Source organism: Schistocerca cancellata, chromosome 2 (genome assembly GCF_023864275.1).
Source record: "Schistocerca cancellata isolate TAMUIC-IGC-003103 chromosome 2, iqSchCanc2.1, whole genome shotgun sequence".
Classification (NCBI taxonomy): Eukaryota; Metazoa; Arthropoda; class Insecta; order Orthoptera; family Acrididae; genus Schistocerca; species Schistocerca cancellata.
In genome coordinates, this window is record NC_064627.1 from 133,846,803 (window position 1) to 133,867,448 (window position 20,646).

At 41.5% G+C, this 20,646-nt stretch overlaps 1 protein-coding gene across 1 annotated transcript in view; it reads right to left on the bottom strand.

Moving 5' to 3' along the window:
* Positions 1–204: 204 nt before the first annotated feature.
* Positions 205–20,646, bottom strand: part of LOC126161403 (allergen Cr-PI-like) — a 117,817-nt gene continuing 97,375 nt past the window's right edge. Inside the window, exons 9-10 of the mRNA XM_049917181.1 lie at positions 12,602–12,917; positions 205–1,320 (exon numbers count right to left, since the gene is read on the bottom strand). Of these exons, the coding sequence (XP_049773138.1) occupies positions 917–1,320; positions 12,602–12,917 (720 nt within the window). The 3' untranslated portion in view covers positions 205–916. The remainder of the gene's footprint in view (positions 1,321–12,601; positions 12,918–20,646) is intronic.

Consider the following 20,646-nt stretch of genomic DNA (forward strand, 5'->3'; position numbering starts at 1 on the left):
TTGTTGACACTCTGAATTACTCGTGTTGAGTCTTTGTAAGCACAAAGAGAAACAACACTAGGTCATTGCGTATGAAGCTGAGATACTGGCCGCTATTTGTCTCTGTGGATCCTTTACGTCGTGCAATCGCTTTAGTTGTGTACCGAAAGCAGTACCTTAATTATTATTCCCAAGAGAGAACATAATGAAAATAAGAAACACTGAGACACAGAATATTGTTTATTTTTCAGGTATTATAAAAAATAGGTATATAAAATTTCTCTTCAATCAAATACAGTGAATGAATGTCAATGAGTCGGTAACAGTATGAATACTGTAAATTCCATTTAAAATGTAAAGAAGATAATAACAAACTTCTTTGTATTATGATTATGAGTTGCGACAGAAGTTACAATGTGAGAAACTTTACTCGGTAAAGACTTTACGTACAGGGATTGGATAGTAAAATAATGTTTTAATCCAGCTTGCCAGTACGCTCGGTTGTGGACCCCATCACTGCTAAACTTTGTTTCGGGAGGGGTTGAAACTGAACTGCGCAAAACAGTTTACGTAAACAGTGCCGGCCACAGCTCGGCCAAGTGAAGTGTGGGGTCAGAGCGACAACGGTGCACTAGTCAACTGTGCTGAACAACCGCCGCGCGTGAAGGATTAAAAATTTTGTGAATAAATTGCTGTATCGAATATTCGAAAGACTGCTTTACTTCTTTCACAGGCTGTTTGAAGGAGCTAAATGTCGACTGTGTTGAGTTTCGTTAGTGATTCGTGTTTTGATCAGTACTTGGAAAACTCCCTCTGGGTATGGCATTGGAGCACAACGTGGGATACTGCAACCCTCTCGAGTACTTACTCGAGAGGGTTGCTGTGCTGTACGTAGAATGGGTGCCTCGAATAATTTCGGGATGTACCGGTGTCGGCCCTACTTCTCTGAGCTCTTGCCGTCCTTGGTGGGGCGGTGGATTACGGTGACGGGCTCGAAGTGCGCATTGGGGACGGTCTTGAGCTCCCAGAAGGGGACCCTCCTGTCGAAGGGGAAGAAGGGGTCGCGGCCGTCGCTGAAGACCTGTCCGGGCCACGCGGGTTCGCGGGTGTCGGTGAGGACGACGAAGAAGTCGAGCGGCAGGCCGGAGGGCCGCCCCCGCGGCAGCAGCAGGCGGTTCGGGTAGCCGTCGAGGCGCAGCCGCTCCTCGAGCGCCGCCAGCCGCTCGCCGCCGCCGAGCGCCGCCTCCACGCGCTGGTACAGCTCCCGGAAGCCCGAAGGGTCGCCGGACACGCTCAGCATCTCCCGCGACTTCCGCACGATCGTGTTGTCTCCTGGCTTCACTGCAAACAGAACGTCACGTACGGTGGATCAGCATTTGGCCACATCACACCTATAATGCACCGGGTGACTCGAAAAGAAAAGATATCAATTCTTTAGTTAAAACTTCCAGGCTGAGAGGCCGGGACGATCAACAAAACTGCAGCCTAACTGAAAATCTTATACATGGCTGCGAAACAGCAACTGTGTAAATCTGAAGATGTCAGAGATTTGATGTTTTACCGGTTCCTGACTTCAGCCGTCGCACGGACGCCAAAATGGAAAATATTGAAATAAACGATATCGGAATTGAAAAACAACTGCTATCACTTAGTAGCGGAAAAGCATCCGGACCAGACGAGATACCCTTAAGATTCTACAGTGATTATGCTAAAGAACTTGCCCCCTTTCTATCAGCAATTTATCGTAGATCGCTGGAAGAACGTAAAGTACCTAGCGACTGGAAGAAAGCGCAGGTCGTTCCCATTTTCAAGAAGAGTCATAAATCAGATGCGAATAATTATAGGCCTATTTCGCTTACGTCAATCTGTTGTAGAATAATGGAACATGTTTTGTGTTCTCGTATTATGACGTTCTTAGATAATACAAATCTCCTTCATCATAACCAACATGGATTCCGCAAACAGAGATCATGTGAAACTCAGCTCGCCCTATTTGTCCAAGAAATTCACAGTGCCGTAGACACTGGCGAGCAGATTGATGCCGTATTCCTGGACTTCAGGAAGGCATTTGATACGGTTCCGCACTTACGTTTAGTGAAAAAAATACGAGCTTACGGAATATTGGACCAGGTTTGTGATTGGATTCAGGATTTCCTAGAAGAAAGAACACAACATGTCATTCTTAACGGTTCAAAATCTGCAGATGTAGAGGTAATTTCGGGAGTACCGCAAGGAAGCGTGATAGGACCTTTATTGTTTACAATATACATAAATGACTTAGTTGACAACATCGGTAGCTCCGTGAGGCTATTTGCAGATGACACGGTTGTCTACAAGAAAGTAGCAACATCAGAAGACTCGTACGTACTCCAGGAAGACCTGCAGAGGATTAATGCATGGTGCGACAGCTGGCAGCTTTCCCTAAACGTAGATAAATGTAATATAATGCGCATACATAGGGGCAGAAATCCATTCCAGTACGATTATGCCATAGGTGGTAAATCATTGGAAGCGGTAACGACCGTAAAATACTTAGGAGTTACTATCCGGAGCGATCTGAAGTGGAATGATCACATAAAACAAATAGTGGGAAAAGCAGGCGCCAGGTTGAGATTCATAGGAAGAATTCTAAGAAAATGTGACTCATCGACGAAAGAAGTAGCTTACAAAACGCTTGTTCGTCCGATTCTTGAGTATTGCTCATCAGTATGGGACCCTTACCAGGTTGGATTAATAGAAGAGATAGACATGATCCAGCGAAAAGCAGCGCGATTCGTCATGGGGACATTTAGTCAGCGCGAGAGCGTTACGGAGATGCTGAACAAGCTCCAGTGGCGGACACTCCAAGAAAGGCGTTACGCAATACGGAGAGGTTTATTATCGAAATTACGAGAGAGCACATTCCGGGAAGAGATGGGCAACATATTACTACCGCCCACATATATCTCGCGTAATGATCACAACGAAAAGATCCGAGAAATTAGAGCAAATACGGAGACTTACAAGCAGTCGTTCTTCCCACGCACAATTCGTGAATGGAACAGGGAAGGGGGGATCAGATAGTGGTACAATAAGTACCCTCCGCCACACACCGTAAGGTGGCTCGCGGAGTATAGATGTAGATGTAGATTCGTGATATTCACAGTACAATCGTGAAATGGTCGTACAGGAAACCTCCACTTCATCGCTACCTCGGAGATACTGTGTCCCATCGCTCGTGCGCCGACTATAGCACAACGTTCAGACTCACTTAAATCTTGATAATCTGCCAGTGAAGCAGCAGTAACCGATCTAACAACTGAGGCATTGCCGACCGCAGCGCCGTATTCTGCATCTTTATAAATCTCTGTATTTGCTTACGCATGCCTATACCAGTTTTTTTGACGCTTCAGTGTAAAATTCAGTGAGGCGAGACTTTTTTAAAGGACATTGTGTGTATGTGAAATCTTATGGGACTTAACTGCTACGGTCATCAGTCCCTAAGCTTATACACTACATAGCCTAAATTATCCTAAGGAGAAACAGACACACCCATGCTCGAGGGAGGACTCGAACCTCCACCAGGACCAGCCGCACAGTCCATGACTACAGCGAAAGGACATCGTATTATCAAGCTCACATGTATGGAGAAGTAATATAAATTATTCAATACCATGACAGTTGTAACAGAAAAGAAGAAAATTTGTAATTAGATAAAATATGGATGTCGATTTTGCGCCACAATCGATTTTTTTAAATCGAGAATGATGACGCCATGAAAACGTAGTCATAGAGTCGATTTAAGTGCAAGAGCCCTTAAGCCTTAATGACAGTACCCATTTTACCTCGGAAGATGTCTCCCTCAGTTAAAAAGTTGGGGAGCATAAGAGGTAGAAAAATTAGCTCCTGACCGGCATATTTTTAAAAATTTGTTCTTCAGAAGTAGTGGCCTTATTACATAACATCTGAAGAAGATATTTTTACAAATATCGAAACCGTGGTGAAGGGACAACAAACAATGATTTGCAACTGGTCAGCCGATTTTTTCCAACCTCTTCTGCTTCCTAACTTTTCATCTCCAACTGCGGGAGACATCTTCCGAGGTAAAATGGGTACCGCCATTAAAGCTTAAGGGTTCTTGCATTTATATTGACTATATGACTGTCTTTGTATGGCTTCATAATTCTCGATTAAAAATAATCGATTGTGGCGCGAAATCGACATCCATATTTTATCTCATTTAAAATTTTCTTCTTTTCTGTTGAAACTGTCATGATGTTCAATAATTTCTATTACTTCTCCATACATGCGAGCATGATAATACGATGTCCTTTCCAAAACTCTTGTCTCACTGAATTTTACACCGAAGCGCCAAAGAAACTGGTATAGGCATGCGTACTCTAATACAGAGATTTGTAAACAGGCAGAATACGGCGCTGCGGTCGGCAATGCCAATATAAGACAACATGTATCTCGCGCAGTTGTTTGATGGGTTACTGCTGCTGCGCTGGCAGGTTATCAAGATTTAAGTGAGTCTGAACGTGGTGCTACAGTCGGCTCACGAGCGATGGGACACAGCATCTCCGAGGTAGCGATGAAGTGGAGATTTTCCCGTACGACCATTTCAGGAGTGTAACATGGGTATCAGGAATCCGGTAAAACATCAAATGAGTGATATCGACAGCGGATCTCAGGTTTATTTCACACTTCTAGAGTTACAAAGAGGTTTTGGCTCCGTTTCTCGCAAGAGGCTTCAAATCAGATTGCGTCCTCTTGGAGTATCGGCTCAGCTATCTGACTGGATTCGCGGTTTTCTGTCGTAAAGGTCGCAGTTCATAGTAACTGACGGGAAGTCATCCGCTGTGTAAATGACACACAAATAGGACTTATATGTCGAGTTGGTAAGAACTGGGAAGAGACAGTAGCAGAAGATGAATTAAAATCCTGTTAAGAAACTCGATTTCCAGGTAGGGAAAACAGCAGAAGTAGAGTGATTCAAGCTTTATCCAGTTAAAGAGATCTACCGATTTTAAATTTTAGCGTGGGCTTGAAGGAGATGTTCCTGAAACATCATGAAGGCGAATCGCGTAACGTGAAAATTAGAGAGGCAAGGAAACAAAGCATTCCAAAATGGTTTTGCAAAAGACTGTCAAAGAATAATTTGACAGATAGGAACATAGGCAAGAGATGCTTAAAAGAAGGAACTAAAATAAATCTGTGAAGGGTCCTTAGCAGGACATATACATTAATGAGAGATCTGCAGTGACATCCAGGAATCGTTAACCTGACACTGGAAAGATCAATGAGTGCGAAAAGTTGTAGGAGGAGATAAAAACAGGAGCGAGGAAAGCGTGTTGCAGAATATTATGTATGACAAGTACGTAAAAATATTCACACTAGGACATGTATGAAGAGGTGGAGAACATTTCTTCATGAACTTTGTTGTAAATAATCCCCTACACCTCAGAAGGAACAAAGATGTACGTAATTACTATACCAGAAGGAAAAATGACATTCATTACAAGACATTAAGTTTATCATTACACAAAAAGGGTGCACAATGTTGTAACAAAACCGGTTAATCACTTATCCAGTGGTATGAAATGTCGGTCAGACAGCAAAATAAATTTTGAAGACAGACTGAAAAAGTTAACAATTCATTCTATTCCGTGAAAGAAATTATGTAGTAAAGTGTAAAAAGTGGTAGGTAGGAACAACTAACTGACATCTGTATATTTAATAATAACAAAAAACTTACAAATGTTCAGGGTGTAACCATACTTACAAATTAATTTGTCATGTGAATGTAAAAGACTCTTTATACATTATTACGAACATTATACTAACTAACTACATAAATAAATAAATAAACTATCAGTTCAGTGAACATATCTCATTCTTTAAAAAATATCGTCTAAAATTTAATATTTGAATCACCGATAGTAAGTAGCTGCTAAATTTCCTAGCTAAGGACATTTACTGTCGACATTGTTTATTCGGTACAATTTGTTACTAATAATAATGCTAGTAGTGGGTTTCACTCTGCCTCTGTAATAACATTACTATTTTTTATGAATTTTTGTGTTCAACATTCGTGGATACGTCTTCTTTGGCGCGCGCAAAACTATTTGTTTTATGCTAAGGACTACATAATGACCTCCAGTTCCTTTCCGAAAACGTGCAGGAACATTCTCCTCGTATTTTACGGCGTAGACGCACATACGTCTTTTCAACGACAATGGGAATACACAAGAGTGTGTTAGTAATATTTAAGAATCAAAGTAATGGAAAATCGGAACCTACGACACGGAATAACAAGAAAAATTGGGAAAAGCGAAATGGTAATGAGGAATAAATAATGGGTTGACCAAAAACAAAGCACTGAAAAGAGGAAAGATTAGGTTAAACAGAAAACGAAGAAAGAGGAGGGGAATTGGGAAAACGTCTAAGACTTTAATTAACTAGAGATTTGTGTTTGTGATTTTTTGAGACACAAACATAATGTAGACAAACATCATGTGTACGGGTAGCGCTTCCTGTTGTATTTACGTACAGTCATGGCTATAACAACGAAATGTATAACTAAAAAGAAGAAGACAGTGAATAACATAGAAACAAAATACTGTATTACTGCATAGATTAACACTTATGAGCGGAAAGAGGCATTCTCAGAATTACTAATTACTAGTTACGGTCTTGAAAAATAAAGGAGTATGATCGAGAAAGTTTGATTCAGCATATCTGTCTAGAGAAAGCTAGTCTGACATAGGGTGTATTTTTGGAAACCATAAACCACTTTCATACATGCAGTGACATATATCGTATTGTGCTTGCAGGAGTAGAAATCAGTTGCGTCTTATTTTAAACATTAGCAAGTATGAACCAGAGAATAAAAATGGATGTAGATCTGGAGTGAGAGAGACAGAGAGAGAGAGAGAGACAGAGAAGGTAGCTGGGGTTGTGAGTATACGAAAGCGGATATTTGACAGTGGGAAGACCAAGGTTGAAAACCACAAGTGAATCAAACAATAACAGTATAGAAATCACAGCTACAGGAAGAAAGACATCAGGAGCTCACACGAATAGCACAACACCAGTGAGCAAGATATTGTGAAAAACTTTTCACCTGTTGACTCCAGCTATAGATATATAACTCGCTTACTAATTTGAAACACTTATTGAAATCTTGGGTATCCTTTACAGTTTTTCGACATTAGAGTACTTTTCATGTGCTGGGCGACATTAGACACCAAATGACTCTGTACATTGTACAGGAGTATTCTTTATGTCGTCATTGTCTCATCCATCATAATGAATGTAGTTACCTGCCTACATACATCCACGCACTATCTCAGTTTTTTTTTTTGCCACAGCCTGTTAATTCCAACAATAATGTTATGACTATTCTTGTTACAGATTCTCATCGTCCCATTTATCACAGCTCTGACTATATAATAATGCCTAAAATAATGTCGATTTTATTCACCGTTTCTACTTCAAGTTTCCCAGATTTCCCAAGAAAGACAATACTATTATCGCAGATTTTCACTGCTACCTCTTACACACACATCTATATTCCTGTTCTGAAAGACCGTTCTTCGATGTCGACTGCCTACATTTTTAATTTCTCCATTTCCATTTCCATTATACTTATATACAGTATATTTCCAGTCATTCTTCTGTATTTACATGCCACAAAAAATCTTCATTGTATTGGATTTTAGACTAGTTCGTATCATTTTTGCTAAATTGTGTTGGAGTGCGCATGTACATATGAGTAGACTTTTAGAGTCCAATGTATAGGGTGTATCAAAGAGAATCATCCGATTTGGCACGTCTTTATTTCTGAAACTAAAAAACATATACAATGAATTTTTTTTTGATGAACGGGAACTCAAAAGCTTTTTTACATACTTTCTCATAGGTTTTTAATATGCCCTCCTTGAGATGCACGGCATATGTCAATGTGGTATTCAAATTGCTCCAACGCTGCAGCGAGCATTTTTTGAGTTACAGCTTCCAAAGCTGCTGTTATGCGATGTCTCAGTTCATTCATTGTTGTAGGTAACGGAGGCACAAAAACAGAGTCTTTTACAAAGCCCCCCAAGAAATAACCATATACAGTCAGGTCTGGTGACCTTGGAGACTAGTATTGGTAAGGCCGAACCATTTGGCCCAGTGCGACCTATCCATCGTTCAGTAATACTTTGATTTAAAAATTCCAGCACTTTCAGATGCCAGTGTGGCGGTGTCCCATCCTGTTAGTAAATGAAATCGTTCGAATCAGTCTCCAACCGTGGGAAAAGAAAGTCTCAAGCATATCGAGATATCTGCTTCATGTAACAGTGTTCTCGGCAAAGAAAAATGGGCCATACACCTTTTCCTGTGACACTGCACAAAGCACATTAAATTTTGGAGAGTCCGTTTCATATTGTACAAATTCATGTGGTCGTTCCGTATCCAATATTCTCATATTATGACGGTCGACCTGTCATGCTCCACTTTGCAAGAAAGAGGTTACAGAACTCCACACGTTGTTGTTTGTCACCTTCACGAAGAGCTTGGATAAACTATTTTTTGCATTATTGATTAATATTAATTATTTACTATTTTGACAGATTAATGTGCTGAATTTAGATTTAAGTTATGTAGATTTTTTCTACAGACAGAATTTTGTATGGTCTCATGTGTAAATCTTGACGCAACACGCGCCAGACGAACATCTGGGGCGTGTTGGCCTGTGAGCTGCACGGCGAACGAATTTCGGCGGACTTCTTGTGAAACTATGGCGAACGTGTCAGACACTTGGGGACGGCCAGGTGATTTGCCTTTACACGAACAACCTATTTCTCGGAATTGTTCTGGCCATCGTCTAATGCTCTGTGCTGTAGGAGGATCCACACCGTACCTAGTTCGAAAGTCACGCTGAACGGTTGTGTTGACATGCGACTCATTGCTCTACAGTACTAGCATCAAGCACATCAGTACGTAGCATCAACAGGTTAGTGTTCATCACGAACGTGGTTTTGCAGTCAGTGCAATGTTTACAAATGCGGAGTTAGCTGATGCCCATTTGATGTATGGATTACCAGGGGGCAAGCCGTGGCGCGATAGGTTTGTATCGAGACAGATTTCCAGAACGAAGGTGTCCCGACAGGAAGTTCGAAGCAAGTGATCGGCGTCTTAGGGAGCACGGAACATTCCAGCCTATGACTCGCGACTGGGGAAGACCTAGAACGACGAAGACACCTGCAATGGACGAGGCAATTCTTCGTGCAGTTGACGACAACCCTAATGTCAGCGTCATAGAAGGTGCTGTTGTACAAGGTAACGTTGACCACGTCACTGTATGGAGAGTTGTTTCCGTACCGTGTACAGCGTGTGCAGGCACTATCAGCAGCTGATTGGCCTCCACTGGTACACTTCTGCGAATGGTTCATCCAACAATGTGTCAATCCTCATTTCAGTGCAAATGTTCTGTTTACGGATGAGGCTTCATTCCAACGTGATCAAATTGTAAATTTTCACAATAAACATGTGTGGGCTGACGAGAATCCGCACGCAATTGTGCAATCATGTCATCAACACAGATTATCTGTGAACGTTTGGGCAAGTATTGTTGGTGATGTCTTTATTGGGCCCCAAGTTCTTCCATCTACGCTCAATGGAGCACGTTATCATGATTTCATACGGGACACTCTACCTGTCCTGCTAGAACATTTGCCTTTACAAGTACGACGCAACATGTGGTTCATGCACGATGGAGCTCCTTCACATTTCAGTCGAAGTGTTCGTACGCTTCTCAACAACAGATTCGGTGACCGATGGATTGGTAAAGGCGGACCAATTCCATGGCCTCCACGCTCTCCTGACCTAAACCCTCTTGGCTTTCATTTATGGGGGCATTTGAAAGCTCTTGTCTACGCAACCCCGGTACCAAATGTAGAGACTCTTCGTGCTCGTATTGTGGACGGCTGTGATACAATACGCCATTCTCCAGGGCTGCATCAGCGCATCAGGGATTCCATGCGACGGAGGGTGGATGCATGTAGCCTTGCTAACGGAGGACATTTTGAACATTTCCTGTAACAAACTGTTTGAAGTCACGCTGGCACGTTCTGTTGCTGTGTGTTTCCATTCCATGATTAATATGATTTGAAGAGAAGTAATAAAATGAGCTCTAACATGGAAGTAAGCGTTTCCGGACACATGTCCACATAACATATTTTCTTTCTTTGTGTGTGAGGAATGTTTCCTGAAAGTTTGTCCGTACCTTTTTGTAACACCCTGTATACATCATAGATGTCTGAGACTCGAGAAGGTCTCTGGAATCCGGGAATCATATAGTTTCATTTGATATGTCTCATTACTGGAGTCATCTTATAGTTTACCTTATCTTTCCTTATTTTACGCATATCGTGACTAGTTGAAACACATCACTTACCTAGAACGCGCTTTTTCTCTTACATTCATTGACATAAAACTATGAACTCAGAAATATTTGTATCTCCCATACAACTGGAGAAAATATGTTATTATTATGGGAGAACCTACAAGTATTTGTCAGTTACAGTACTGACCACGAAGACGAAACTGCACGAAAAACAAGCCGGCTGTTGTGACCGAGAGGTTCTAGGCGCTTCAGTCCGGAACCGCGCTGCTGCTACGGTCGCAGGTTCTAATCCTGCCTTTGGCATCGATATCTGTGATGTCCTTAAGTTAGTTCGGTTTAAGTAGTTCTAAGTCTAGGGGACTGATGACCTCAGATGTTAAGTCCCATAGCGCTCAGTGCCATTTGAACCATTTGCACGAGAAACAATTGGTTCGGAGGCATACAAGCAGTTATTCTTGTCCGTCCGTGATTAGCACAAGAACAAATCTTAATTTTTGGTACAATGAAAAGCTGCCTTTATTATCAGCTTTATACTCGTGAATGTATGAATGTGGATGTAGATTCCGATTTCACATGGCTATCATTAGTGAATTAATTTCTCAATTCCCTCCACAAATTGTGATTATTTTTCAGTTGTCCTTCAACAATAGAGCGTGTGAATCTTCTCTTCATCGGTTGATGTCAACTTTGATCAGACCTGTTTAGGTAATAAGGGATTTTGTTGTACATACTGTCTCACTCTATTGTTCGGTGTCTGCCACACCTGACGTTAACATATATCTTTTATCGAATTTTCAAGCAGCTTAGTAAGTAAAAAATTGATGCTTTAAGCCAGAATTCCTGTCCAATAAACAGGTTACATTGACTCTAAAGCGCCTTACTTCTCACTGTTCTTCATTTTCATTTAGGTGAAGTCGAGTGGAGCATTTATTACTTTAGTGTCCCAGGGAATTCGTTCAAGTGTATATGATAAGATGACAAATTTATCAACCGAACAGAATGGAGAACAGACGGTAAAAACGAATGTGACACTGAAATACTCGAACGCAGGTTCTCAAAGGACCCGCCTGCGTAGCTTTGTGAAGAACTCACGTCCCACACTGGACACCGAGTACAATTCCTGGTGCTGGCAATGATTTTTCCGAACTTGATGTGCGCCATTGCACATGCATGACGAAGCAAACCGATTTCAACAGTGATAATAACTCTTTCGCTTTATCTCTCAATGTTTTGAAACGTTAATTCGTCTCTTCCACCTTGTTGAACTATCACGAGTCAAATGTATTCGAATGTTTCAGTGGCAGAGGTAGCCAGTAAAACGCAGAAACTTAACTTAGTACCATTGGATCGTTACACAGTTCTTAATTCTGCACACGTCCTGCTGCAGACGAAAAATTTCAGAACGGAACTAATCTCAGCGCTGTGTATGAGCCACTCGTCGTCGCCCTTTCATCCCTAGCCTGTTGAAACTCGCATTTGTCCTATTTCCTTGGTGTTGTGGTAACCTCGCCGTTACTTTAAAGCGGAGATTGTGGGCTAGACTCGTGCTTGTGGGCATGGGTGTGGGTTTTAAATGTGACGCTGCTGTTTTACATAGATTGTGTGCGTGATGAACTCAAATTACACAGTGAATGTGACTGATGGGTACGACTACAGGCACAGGTGCAATAACTATTTTGTCAAGTAGCAAAAAAATCTGAATCCTTTTATATCTCCATACGTTTTGTGTTACCACATTACTAATTCATCTTCAGTCAATAATAACGTGCTATTACTGCAGTAATCTGTAGATTCGTTTCTCTACATCTTGCAAGAGATAACCCCATGATGATCGCCTATACATAGTGGGAGTTGTATGTTGTACGTAGTGGCCGGTTAATATAAAAACCTGAACAGCCTACTTACAACATTTCTGAAATGGACTTAATTGTCCATAGCCGAAGCCCAAACACAATGGAGAATCCGTGAGACGGTTTAGAACGTTGACTTCGCCCCGGACAGTGGAGTCCAAATCACCATATTCTCTGGTTTCAGCGCTTGGGGAAGAATGCTTTACCACTTCTACCTGCGTTACCATTCCTCCACAGACATTGCGGCACCTCACTGAAAGTGTTCTCAGCAGAGTTCAAGTCGTGATAGAGGGGAAGTGCACACTCCTCATAATAATGGCCACTGATAGGCGCCCAGATATTTTTGATGAGATAACGTACAAGTGAACAACAGGAACGCGGCGAGCCCCTGTGTACTCACGCTTGATGTGGAAGCCGTCGATGACGAGGAACTGGTGGCGCATGTCGTCCAGCGACAGCGAGCCGCCCTCCCACGCCCCGGAGGGCCCCAGGAATACGCGCAGCAGGCCCAGCTGCTCCTTGTCGCTGGACACCTTCAGGGAGTACGAGAAGGGCTTGTGGTTGAGCCGGTGCTGGCGCGCCACCACATTCGTCTTCCTGATGTCCTCGATCTTCGCCACGTCAATTGCGTTGTCCAGTCGGATGTCGAAATCGTCGAAGAATGTGACCAGTTTCTCCACCTTCACTTCCGTTATTTTCACTCCTTCCCACGTTAGCTGGAAACGTGAAAAGCGGATTAATACAGCGTTATGATTTGAAGTATATGCCGAAGTAAACACATTTCAACGGTAACAACAGTCATTTTGTCAATAAGGTATCCAGAAATTTTAATAAAACTGCTTCATTTGCAGATACCTGCCGTCTACAGGAGATAACATAATTTTTAAATTTAAATAATAAGCTGACAGTGGAAGTAATTCACAGAAAATTGTCTGGTGACACACAAGTGATATCAGGTGTTCGTAAGTGAACTGTTATAGTATCTCTGTTGTTCTTAATGCATACAAATGATGTGGATTGTTTGCAGACGAAGCTGTCATTTACCGTCTATTAAAGTCGAGAAAGAACCCAAAACGATTTGTAAAATAGTTTAGGTAAGATATATGTGTGGTGGAAAAACGTTAATTGAATCTAAATAATAAAAATTACGTGATTCTTCACATGAGCACTAAAAAATTCAAAAACTTTTCTTTACAAGAGAAATCATAAAAATTTAAAGATGATCGCATCAACTAATCACCTAGGGTATAGAACTACAGTCATTTTAATTTAGAACGATCACAAGAAAATGTTGTTGGGAAGAAGAATCTAACATTGTGTTCAAAGCAATACACTTATATATGCACTACTATGCTATTAAAGAGACTGCCTACTCCAAAATTGTCCAACCTCTTCTGGAGTACTCCTTTTCGATGTGGGATCCTTACTATATAGGACTGATGAAGTTCACTGGAAAAGTGCAAGGAAAGGCAGCTTATTTTATACTATCGTGAAACAAGTTGGCTAGTCAGATATAGATATCAAACTTTTCTATAGGCACCAGCAGGGTCTGTACGTTCAGCTATTACGTACATAAAATATTATAAAATACAGTAGTCATACCGCCTCCTTTCAGTGTTACCTGTACCCAGAAATGAAATCAGAATGGAAGAGAGTGTATTAAACCAACCAAAATATCGGTGATTTTAAGCAAACATAAACTTTGAATATTGCAAATAACTAAAAACGCAGTGGCAACTTTGTGACAAATATGACATACAACTGTCGGCTTGTCTACATATATGGTCAGTGGTACACATATGATTTTCTCATGCCCCACCCCTCTGCCTCTCCCCTCCACCTCCCCTTCACACCTCTCCTCTCCTCTCTTGTGGGTCACACCCAGACACATTTCGCTCACACATATACACATTTTGTTCTCCCAATCTCATCCCATTATTTTACTGGACATTACTCTGAAACAGACACTCACAGCACACAATTTTTCTGTCCACCCAGAGTTGGCCACCTTGTTCTCTATGTCACACTTGGTTGCAACCAAATTCCATCTTAGCACCCTATATGGTTCAAGGCATGATGGACTTCCAAATGTTATTTTCACAATGTTGTCTCCACGTCTAAATAGACTGTTGTCTTTCAAAACAGTACAAAACATAAATGGCTCACTTTATTGAAACTACTGATGTAACTTACGGTTAAAGTAAACTTGACGCTTAAAACAAGTCGGTGTACTCCACAATGTTATTTCCGGGTCTAAATTGCTTGTTAATGTTCTGTAACACTACAAAGCACATGGGACTATAGTAAAATAAAATGTAAGGCAGTGATAGGTAACAGTTCCACTTAGTCCTGTTTGAGATTATAAGCAGAACTATAGATAGAACTTTCATCATCTAACGTTTTTAGAAGTTTTTCTGTAACGCTTCCCCCCACCAAAATTTTTGGTGTCAAGAAATTAATAGGTCATGTTCTACACTGTTGTTGTTATGGTCATGAGTCCGAGGACTGTTTCTATGCAGATCTCCATGCCATACAGTAGAGATGCCTACCCTAGGGAAAAATTACGACTGTAGTTTCTCCTTCCTTTCAGCCATTCGCAGTACCAGCACAGCAAGGCCGTTTTGGTTGATGTTACAAGACCAGACCAGTCAATGATATAGACTGTTGCCCCGGCAGCTACTGAAATGACTGCTGGCCTCTTCAAGCACCACCCGTTTGTCTGGCCTCTAAACAGATATTTGTACTGGCGAGGCACCAAAGTCACTTCACCGACAGCAAGGTCCATATTTCATACCGGGGGGGGGGGGGGGGGGGGTTTCTACACTAGAAAAGTATAATTGATGTTATTGACTGGCTGACATAGCTTTTTCAATATTTCAGATCTTAGGTCTACTTGAGGTTACGTTTCACTGGCAATACAGAAACCAACTTTTAAGGAAGGCTGCGACATTTACTGCTTGGAACCATGGTGCCAAGGCACTCTAAAAAGCTTCTATCTCCTTTACTTTCCTCTTCAAAGGCAACTACTAAATAATACCAATAGCTAATTCCAAGATAAGGTCTACAGGATATTTGGCGACAGACGTGCATTCTCTGACACTTAAGCATAATCAACTCTACTAACGATTACGTGTTTCGGTGTTTCGGACAGATCTTTTACACAGTACATTACTTGAACTGTATGTTTTCGTAATACCTATGTATAGTTACAGAAAGAACCATATACGACAATTTAGCTCTGAAAATACTTAGATCAAGACGATTTCTGCTCGGGTTCCTTGAAAAGAGTAGCTCTCAAGAGTATTAATGCCTTTAGACAACGTTCCATTCAATGGAAAGTTCGATCTGTGGTCGTGCACGAACAGTCGATCTTTCCGTCGAAAGGAGAGTAGCACATTAAAGAAACAAAAAATGCTTGTGTTTTTTATGAAAATATGAAAAGATTTCTTCTGTAACAGTACAACACATGCAATGCTCGCTTATTGGCATCACTGCCGATGACTTATACAGCGTGCATTAGTAAACGACCACATGACACATAGATGAAATGAAATACTGTATTGTACTTTCAGCTTTTGAATTTAATGCTCATTCATATAGGTAAGAAACAAGGGGTGCCATGCTGTCAACTATCCTCTTGCAACTACTTGTCAGAGTCACCCAAATACAAAAACAAAATTTTCATCTTCGTCTGCTGAAAATGCTAACTTAGAAGTGGAAACAACATGAAATTTCTATGAAATAATATACTAAACGGTAGTTTTAACATCTGAATTTAATACACATTTGTATAGGTAAGAAACGAGATTTGCTATACTGTGATCTACTAACTTTCAATTGCTTTTCAAAGTTAGCCAATTATTATTTAATCTATTTATTTATTTACACGTAAAGTTCCGTAGGACAAATTGAAGACCAAGTCTCCAAGGTCATGGACCGTGTAAGTACACGAAATTACAATGCAAAAGTAATAACAGATAAAAATAAATGTTCATGAACCTGAAAAAGTCAGTTCATAGGTAAATGCTATCAACAATAGAATAAGAATCAGCTTAATTTTTCAAAGAACTCCGCGACCGAATAGTAGGAGTGACCCGTGAGGAAACCCTTCGGTTTCGCTTTGAAAGCGCGTAGATTACTGCCAAGGTTTTCGAATTGGAGTGGTACCTTATTGAAAATGGATGCAGCAGTATACTGCACGCCTTTTTGCATAAGTCTTAAGGAAGTCCGATCCAAATGCAGGTTTCATTTCCACCGAATATTAACCGAGTGAAAGCTGCTTATTCTTGGGAATAAGCTAATATTGTTAACAAGAAATGACAGTAATGAACATATATATATATATATATATACACTCCTGGAAATGGAAAAAAGAACACATTGACACCGGTGTGTCAGACCCACCATACTTGCTCCGGACACTGCGAGAGGGCTGTACAAGCAATGATCACACGCACGGCACAGCGGACACACCAGGAACCGCGGTGTTGGCCGTCGAATGGCGCTAGCTGCGCAGCATTTGTGCACCGCCGCCGTCAGTGTCAGCCAGTTTGCCGTGGCATACGGAGCTCCATCGCAGTCTTTAACACTGGTAGCATGCCGCCACAGCGTGGACGTGAACCGTATGTGCAGTTGACGGACTTTGAGCGAGGGCGTATAGTGGGCATGCGGGAGGCCGGGTGGACGTACCGCCGAATTGCTCAACACGTGGGGCGTGAGGTCTCCACAGTACATCGATGTTGTCGCCAGTTGTCGGCGGAAGGTGCACGTGCCCGTCGACCTGGGACCGGACCGCAGCGACGCACGGATGCACGCCAAGACCGTAGGATCCTACGCAGTGCCGTAGGGGACCGCACCGCCACTTCCCAGCAAATTAGGGACACTGTTGCTCCTGGGGTATCGGCGAGGACCATTCGCAACCGCCTCCATGAAGCTGGGCTACGGTCCCGCACACCGTTAGGCCGTCTTCCGCTCACGCCCCAACATCGTGCAGCCCGCCTCCAGTGGTGTCGCGACAGGCATGAATGGAGGGACGAATGGAGACGTGTCGTCTTCAGTGATGAGAGTCGCTTCTGCCTTGGTGCCAATGATGGTCGTATGCGTGTTTGGCGCCGTGCAGGTGAGCGCCACAATCAGGACTGCATACGACCGAGGCACACAGGGCCAACACCCGGCATCATGGTGTGGGGAGCGATCTCCTACACTGGCCGTACACCACTGGTGATCGTCGAGGGGACACTGAATAGTGCACGGTACATCCAAACCGTCATCGAACCCATCGTTCTACCATTCCTAGACCGGCAAGGGAACTTGCTGTTCCAACAGGACAATGCACGTCCGCATGTATCCCGTGCCACCCAACGTGCTCTAGAAGGTGTAAGTCAACTACCCTGGCCAGCAAGATCTCCGGATCTGTCGTCCATTGAACATGTTTGGGACTGGATGAAGCGTCGTCTCACGCGGTCTGCACGTCCAGCACGAACGCTGGTCCAACTGAGGCGCCAGGTGGAAATGGCATGGCAAGCAGTTCCACAGGACTACATCCAGCATCTCTACGATCGTCTCCATGGGAGAATAGCAGCCTGCATTGCTGCGAAAGGTGGATAAACACTGTACTAGTGCCGACATTGTGCATGCTCTGTTGCCTGTGTCTATGTGCCTGTGGTTCTGTCAGTGTGATCTGACCCCAGGAATGTGTCAATAAAGTTTCCCCTTCCTGGGACAATGAATTCACGGTGTTCTTATTTCAATTTTCAGGAGTGTATATATATATATATATATATATATATATATATATATATATATATATATTGAGAGGCTAATGTCAAGATACCCAGACTCGTGAACAGGGGTCGACAAGAGGTTCGTGAACTTACACCAGTTATTGCCTAAACCGCCCGTTTCTGAGCCAAAAATATCCTTTTATAATGGGAAGAGTTACTCCAAAATATAATACTATATAACATAAGCGAATGAAAATAACCAAAGTAGACTAATTTCTGTGTCAAACGATCACTCACTTCTGATACAGTTCGAATAGTAAAAATAGCAGTATTAAGTCTTTGAACAAGATCCTGAACATGGGCTTTCCACGACAGCTTACTATCTATCTGAACTCCTAGAAATTTGAACTGTTCAGTTTCACTAATCATATGCCCGTTCTGTGAAATTAAAACGTCACGTTTTGTTGAATTGTGTGTTAGGAACTGTAAAAACTGAGTCTTACTGTGATTTAAGGTTAGTTTATTTTCTATACGCCATGAACTTAGGTCATGTACTGCACTATTTGAAACCGAGTCAATGTTGCACACAACATGCTTTACTACCAAGCTAGTGTCATCAGCAAACAGAAATATTTTAGAATTAGCCGTAATACTAGAGGGCATATCATTTATGAACAGGAGTGGCCCCAACACTAATCCCTGGTGCACCCCCCCCCCCCAATCACAGCCGTTATCAACATTGTGAATAATGACCTTTTGTGCCTGTTGCTAAAGTAAGAGGTGAACCAATTGTGAGCTACTGCCCGTATTCCGTAATGGTCCAATTTCTGGGGCAATATTTTGTGATCAACACAATCAAATGCTTTAGTTAAATTTAAAAAAATGCCAAGCGTTCTAAACCTTTTGTTTATCCCATCCAGTACCTCAAAGAGAAAAGAGAACATAGCATTTTTCAGTTGTTAAAAGACATCTAAAGCCGAACTGTACATTTGATAGCAAATCGTGTGATCACTTAGCCTTACATACACAGCTTTTCAATAATATTAGCTAAAACAGATGGCATAGAAATAGTTCTAAAATTATCTACATTATTCCTTTCTCCCTTTTTTTAAAGAGGCTTTACTACTACTGTAATCGCTCAGGAAACTGACCATTCCTAAAGGAAAAATTACAAATATGGCTAAATACAGGGCTAACATGTGCAGCATAGTACTTTAATATTCTGCTATACACTCCATCGTTGCCATGAGAGTCCTTAGTCTTCAGTGATTTAATTATTGACGCAATCTCCCTCTTGTATGTATCACAATTGAGTATTTCAGACATCAATCTCGGAAAGGCATTTGCCAAGAAAATTACATGATTTCCTTTAGGAACTAATGTTTATTTAATTCACGAGCAATGCTCAGAAAATAATAGTTAAATACTGTACATAAATGTGCTTTATCAGTAACAGAAATATTTTTACTGCGAACTGACTTTATATTGTCGATCTTGTGCTGCTGACCAGACACTTCCTTCAACACTGATCATATGGTTTTAATTTTATCCTGAGAATTAGCTATTCTATTTGTATACCATATACTCTTTGCCTTCCTAATAACATTTTTAAGCACCTTACAATACTGTTTGTAATGGGCTACTGTAACTTGATTGTGACTACTTCTAACATTTTGATATAATTCACGCTTTGTTCTACGAGATATCCTTATCCCACTAGTCAGCCATCCGGGCTGCCTCTTACTGCTTGTACCCCGTCTAGAACGTTCTAATGGAAAGCAACTCTCAAAGAGCATGAAAAATGTGTCAAGGAAAGTATTGTATTTATCGTCTATGTTATCGGCACTATAAACATCCTGCCACTCTTGTTTTTTGACAATGTTTAAAAAACTCTCTATTGCTGTTGGAGTAACTTTCCTACACAGTTTTTAATTAAATATGACGATGGTTTGAGTACAAAAGCCTTTTAGTGTTAAAATTTGTGCATCATGGTCTGAAAGGCGATTCACGCTTTCACTAACAGAATGCCCATCTAGTAATGAAGAATGAAAAACATATGGTCTATGGCTGTGCTACTATCCCCTTGCACCCTAATTGGATGAACCACAGTCTGCATCAGATCATATGAATTTAGGAGATCTACCACCATCCTTCTTCTTACACCGTAATATACAAAATTTATACTGAAGTCACCACATATTAGTTTCTGTTACATCCTACAAAGTGAATCAAGAACCCCCTCTAGCTTGAGCAGAAATGCTCTGATGTTGGAGTTAGGTGACCTATAAACAACAACAATTAGAAGTTTAGTATCATCAAATTCAACTGCCCGTGCACAGCATTCAAATATCTGTTCAGTGCAGTCTCATGATATGTCTATGGACTCAATGGAATACTATATTTTAAGTACATAGCCACTCCCCAACCCGTAAGGAACTCCTTGAGAAACAGCATACTTATCTGTATCCTGGTAAAGGAAGTCTCTGAATTATCAAATTATTTAAGTGGTGCTCTGATATACCGATAATTTCAGAATCAACATCTATAAGCAGTTCACTAACTTTAATACCTCTTTTCTTTTGATGAAATATGCTAATCCCTTCTCTGCTTGGAAACATTACATCCTCAGAAGGTGAGCCCTTAGGTAGAGGGACTTCCTTTAATCAGGTATACCTCTCAGCTGACTTCAGTCTAATAAAGGTGCAGGTCTAACACCAACTAC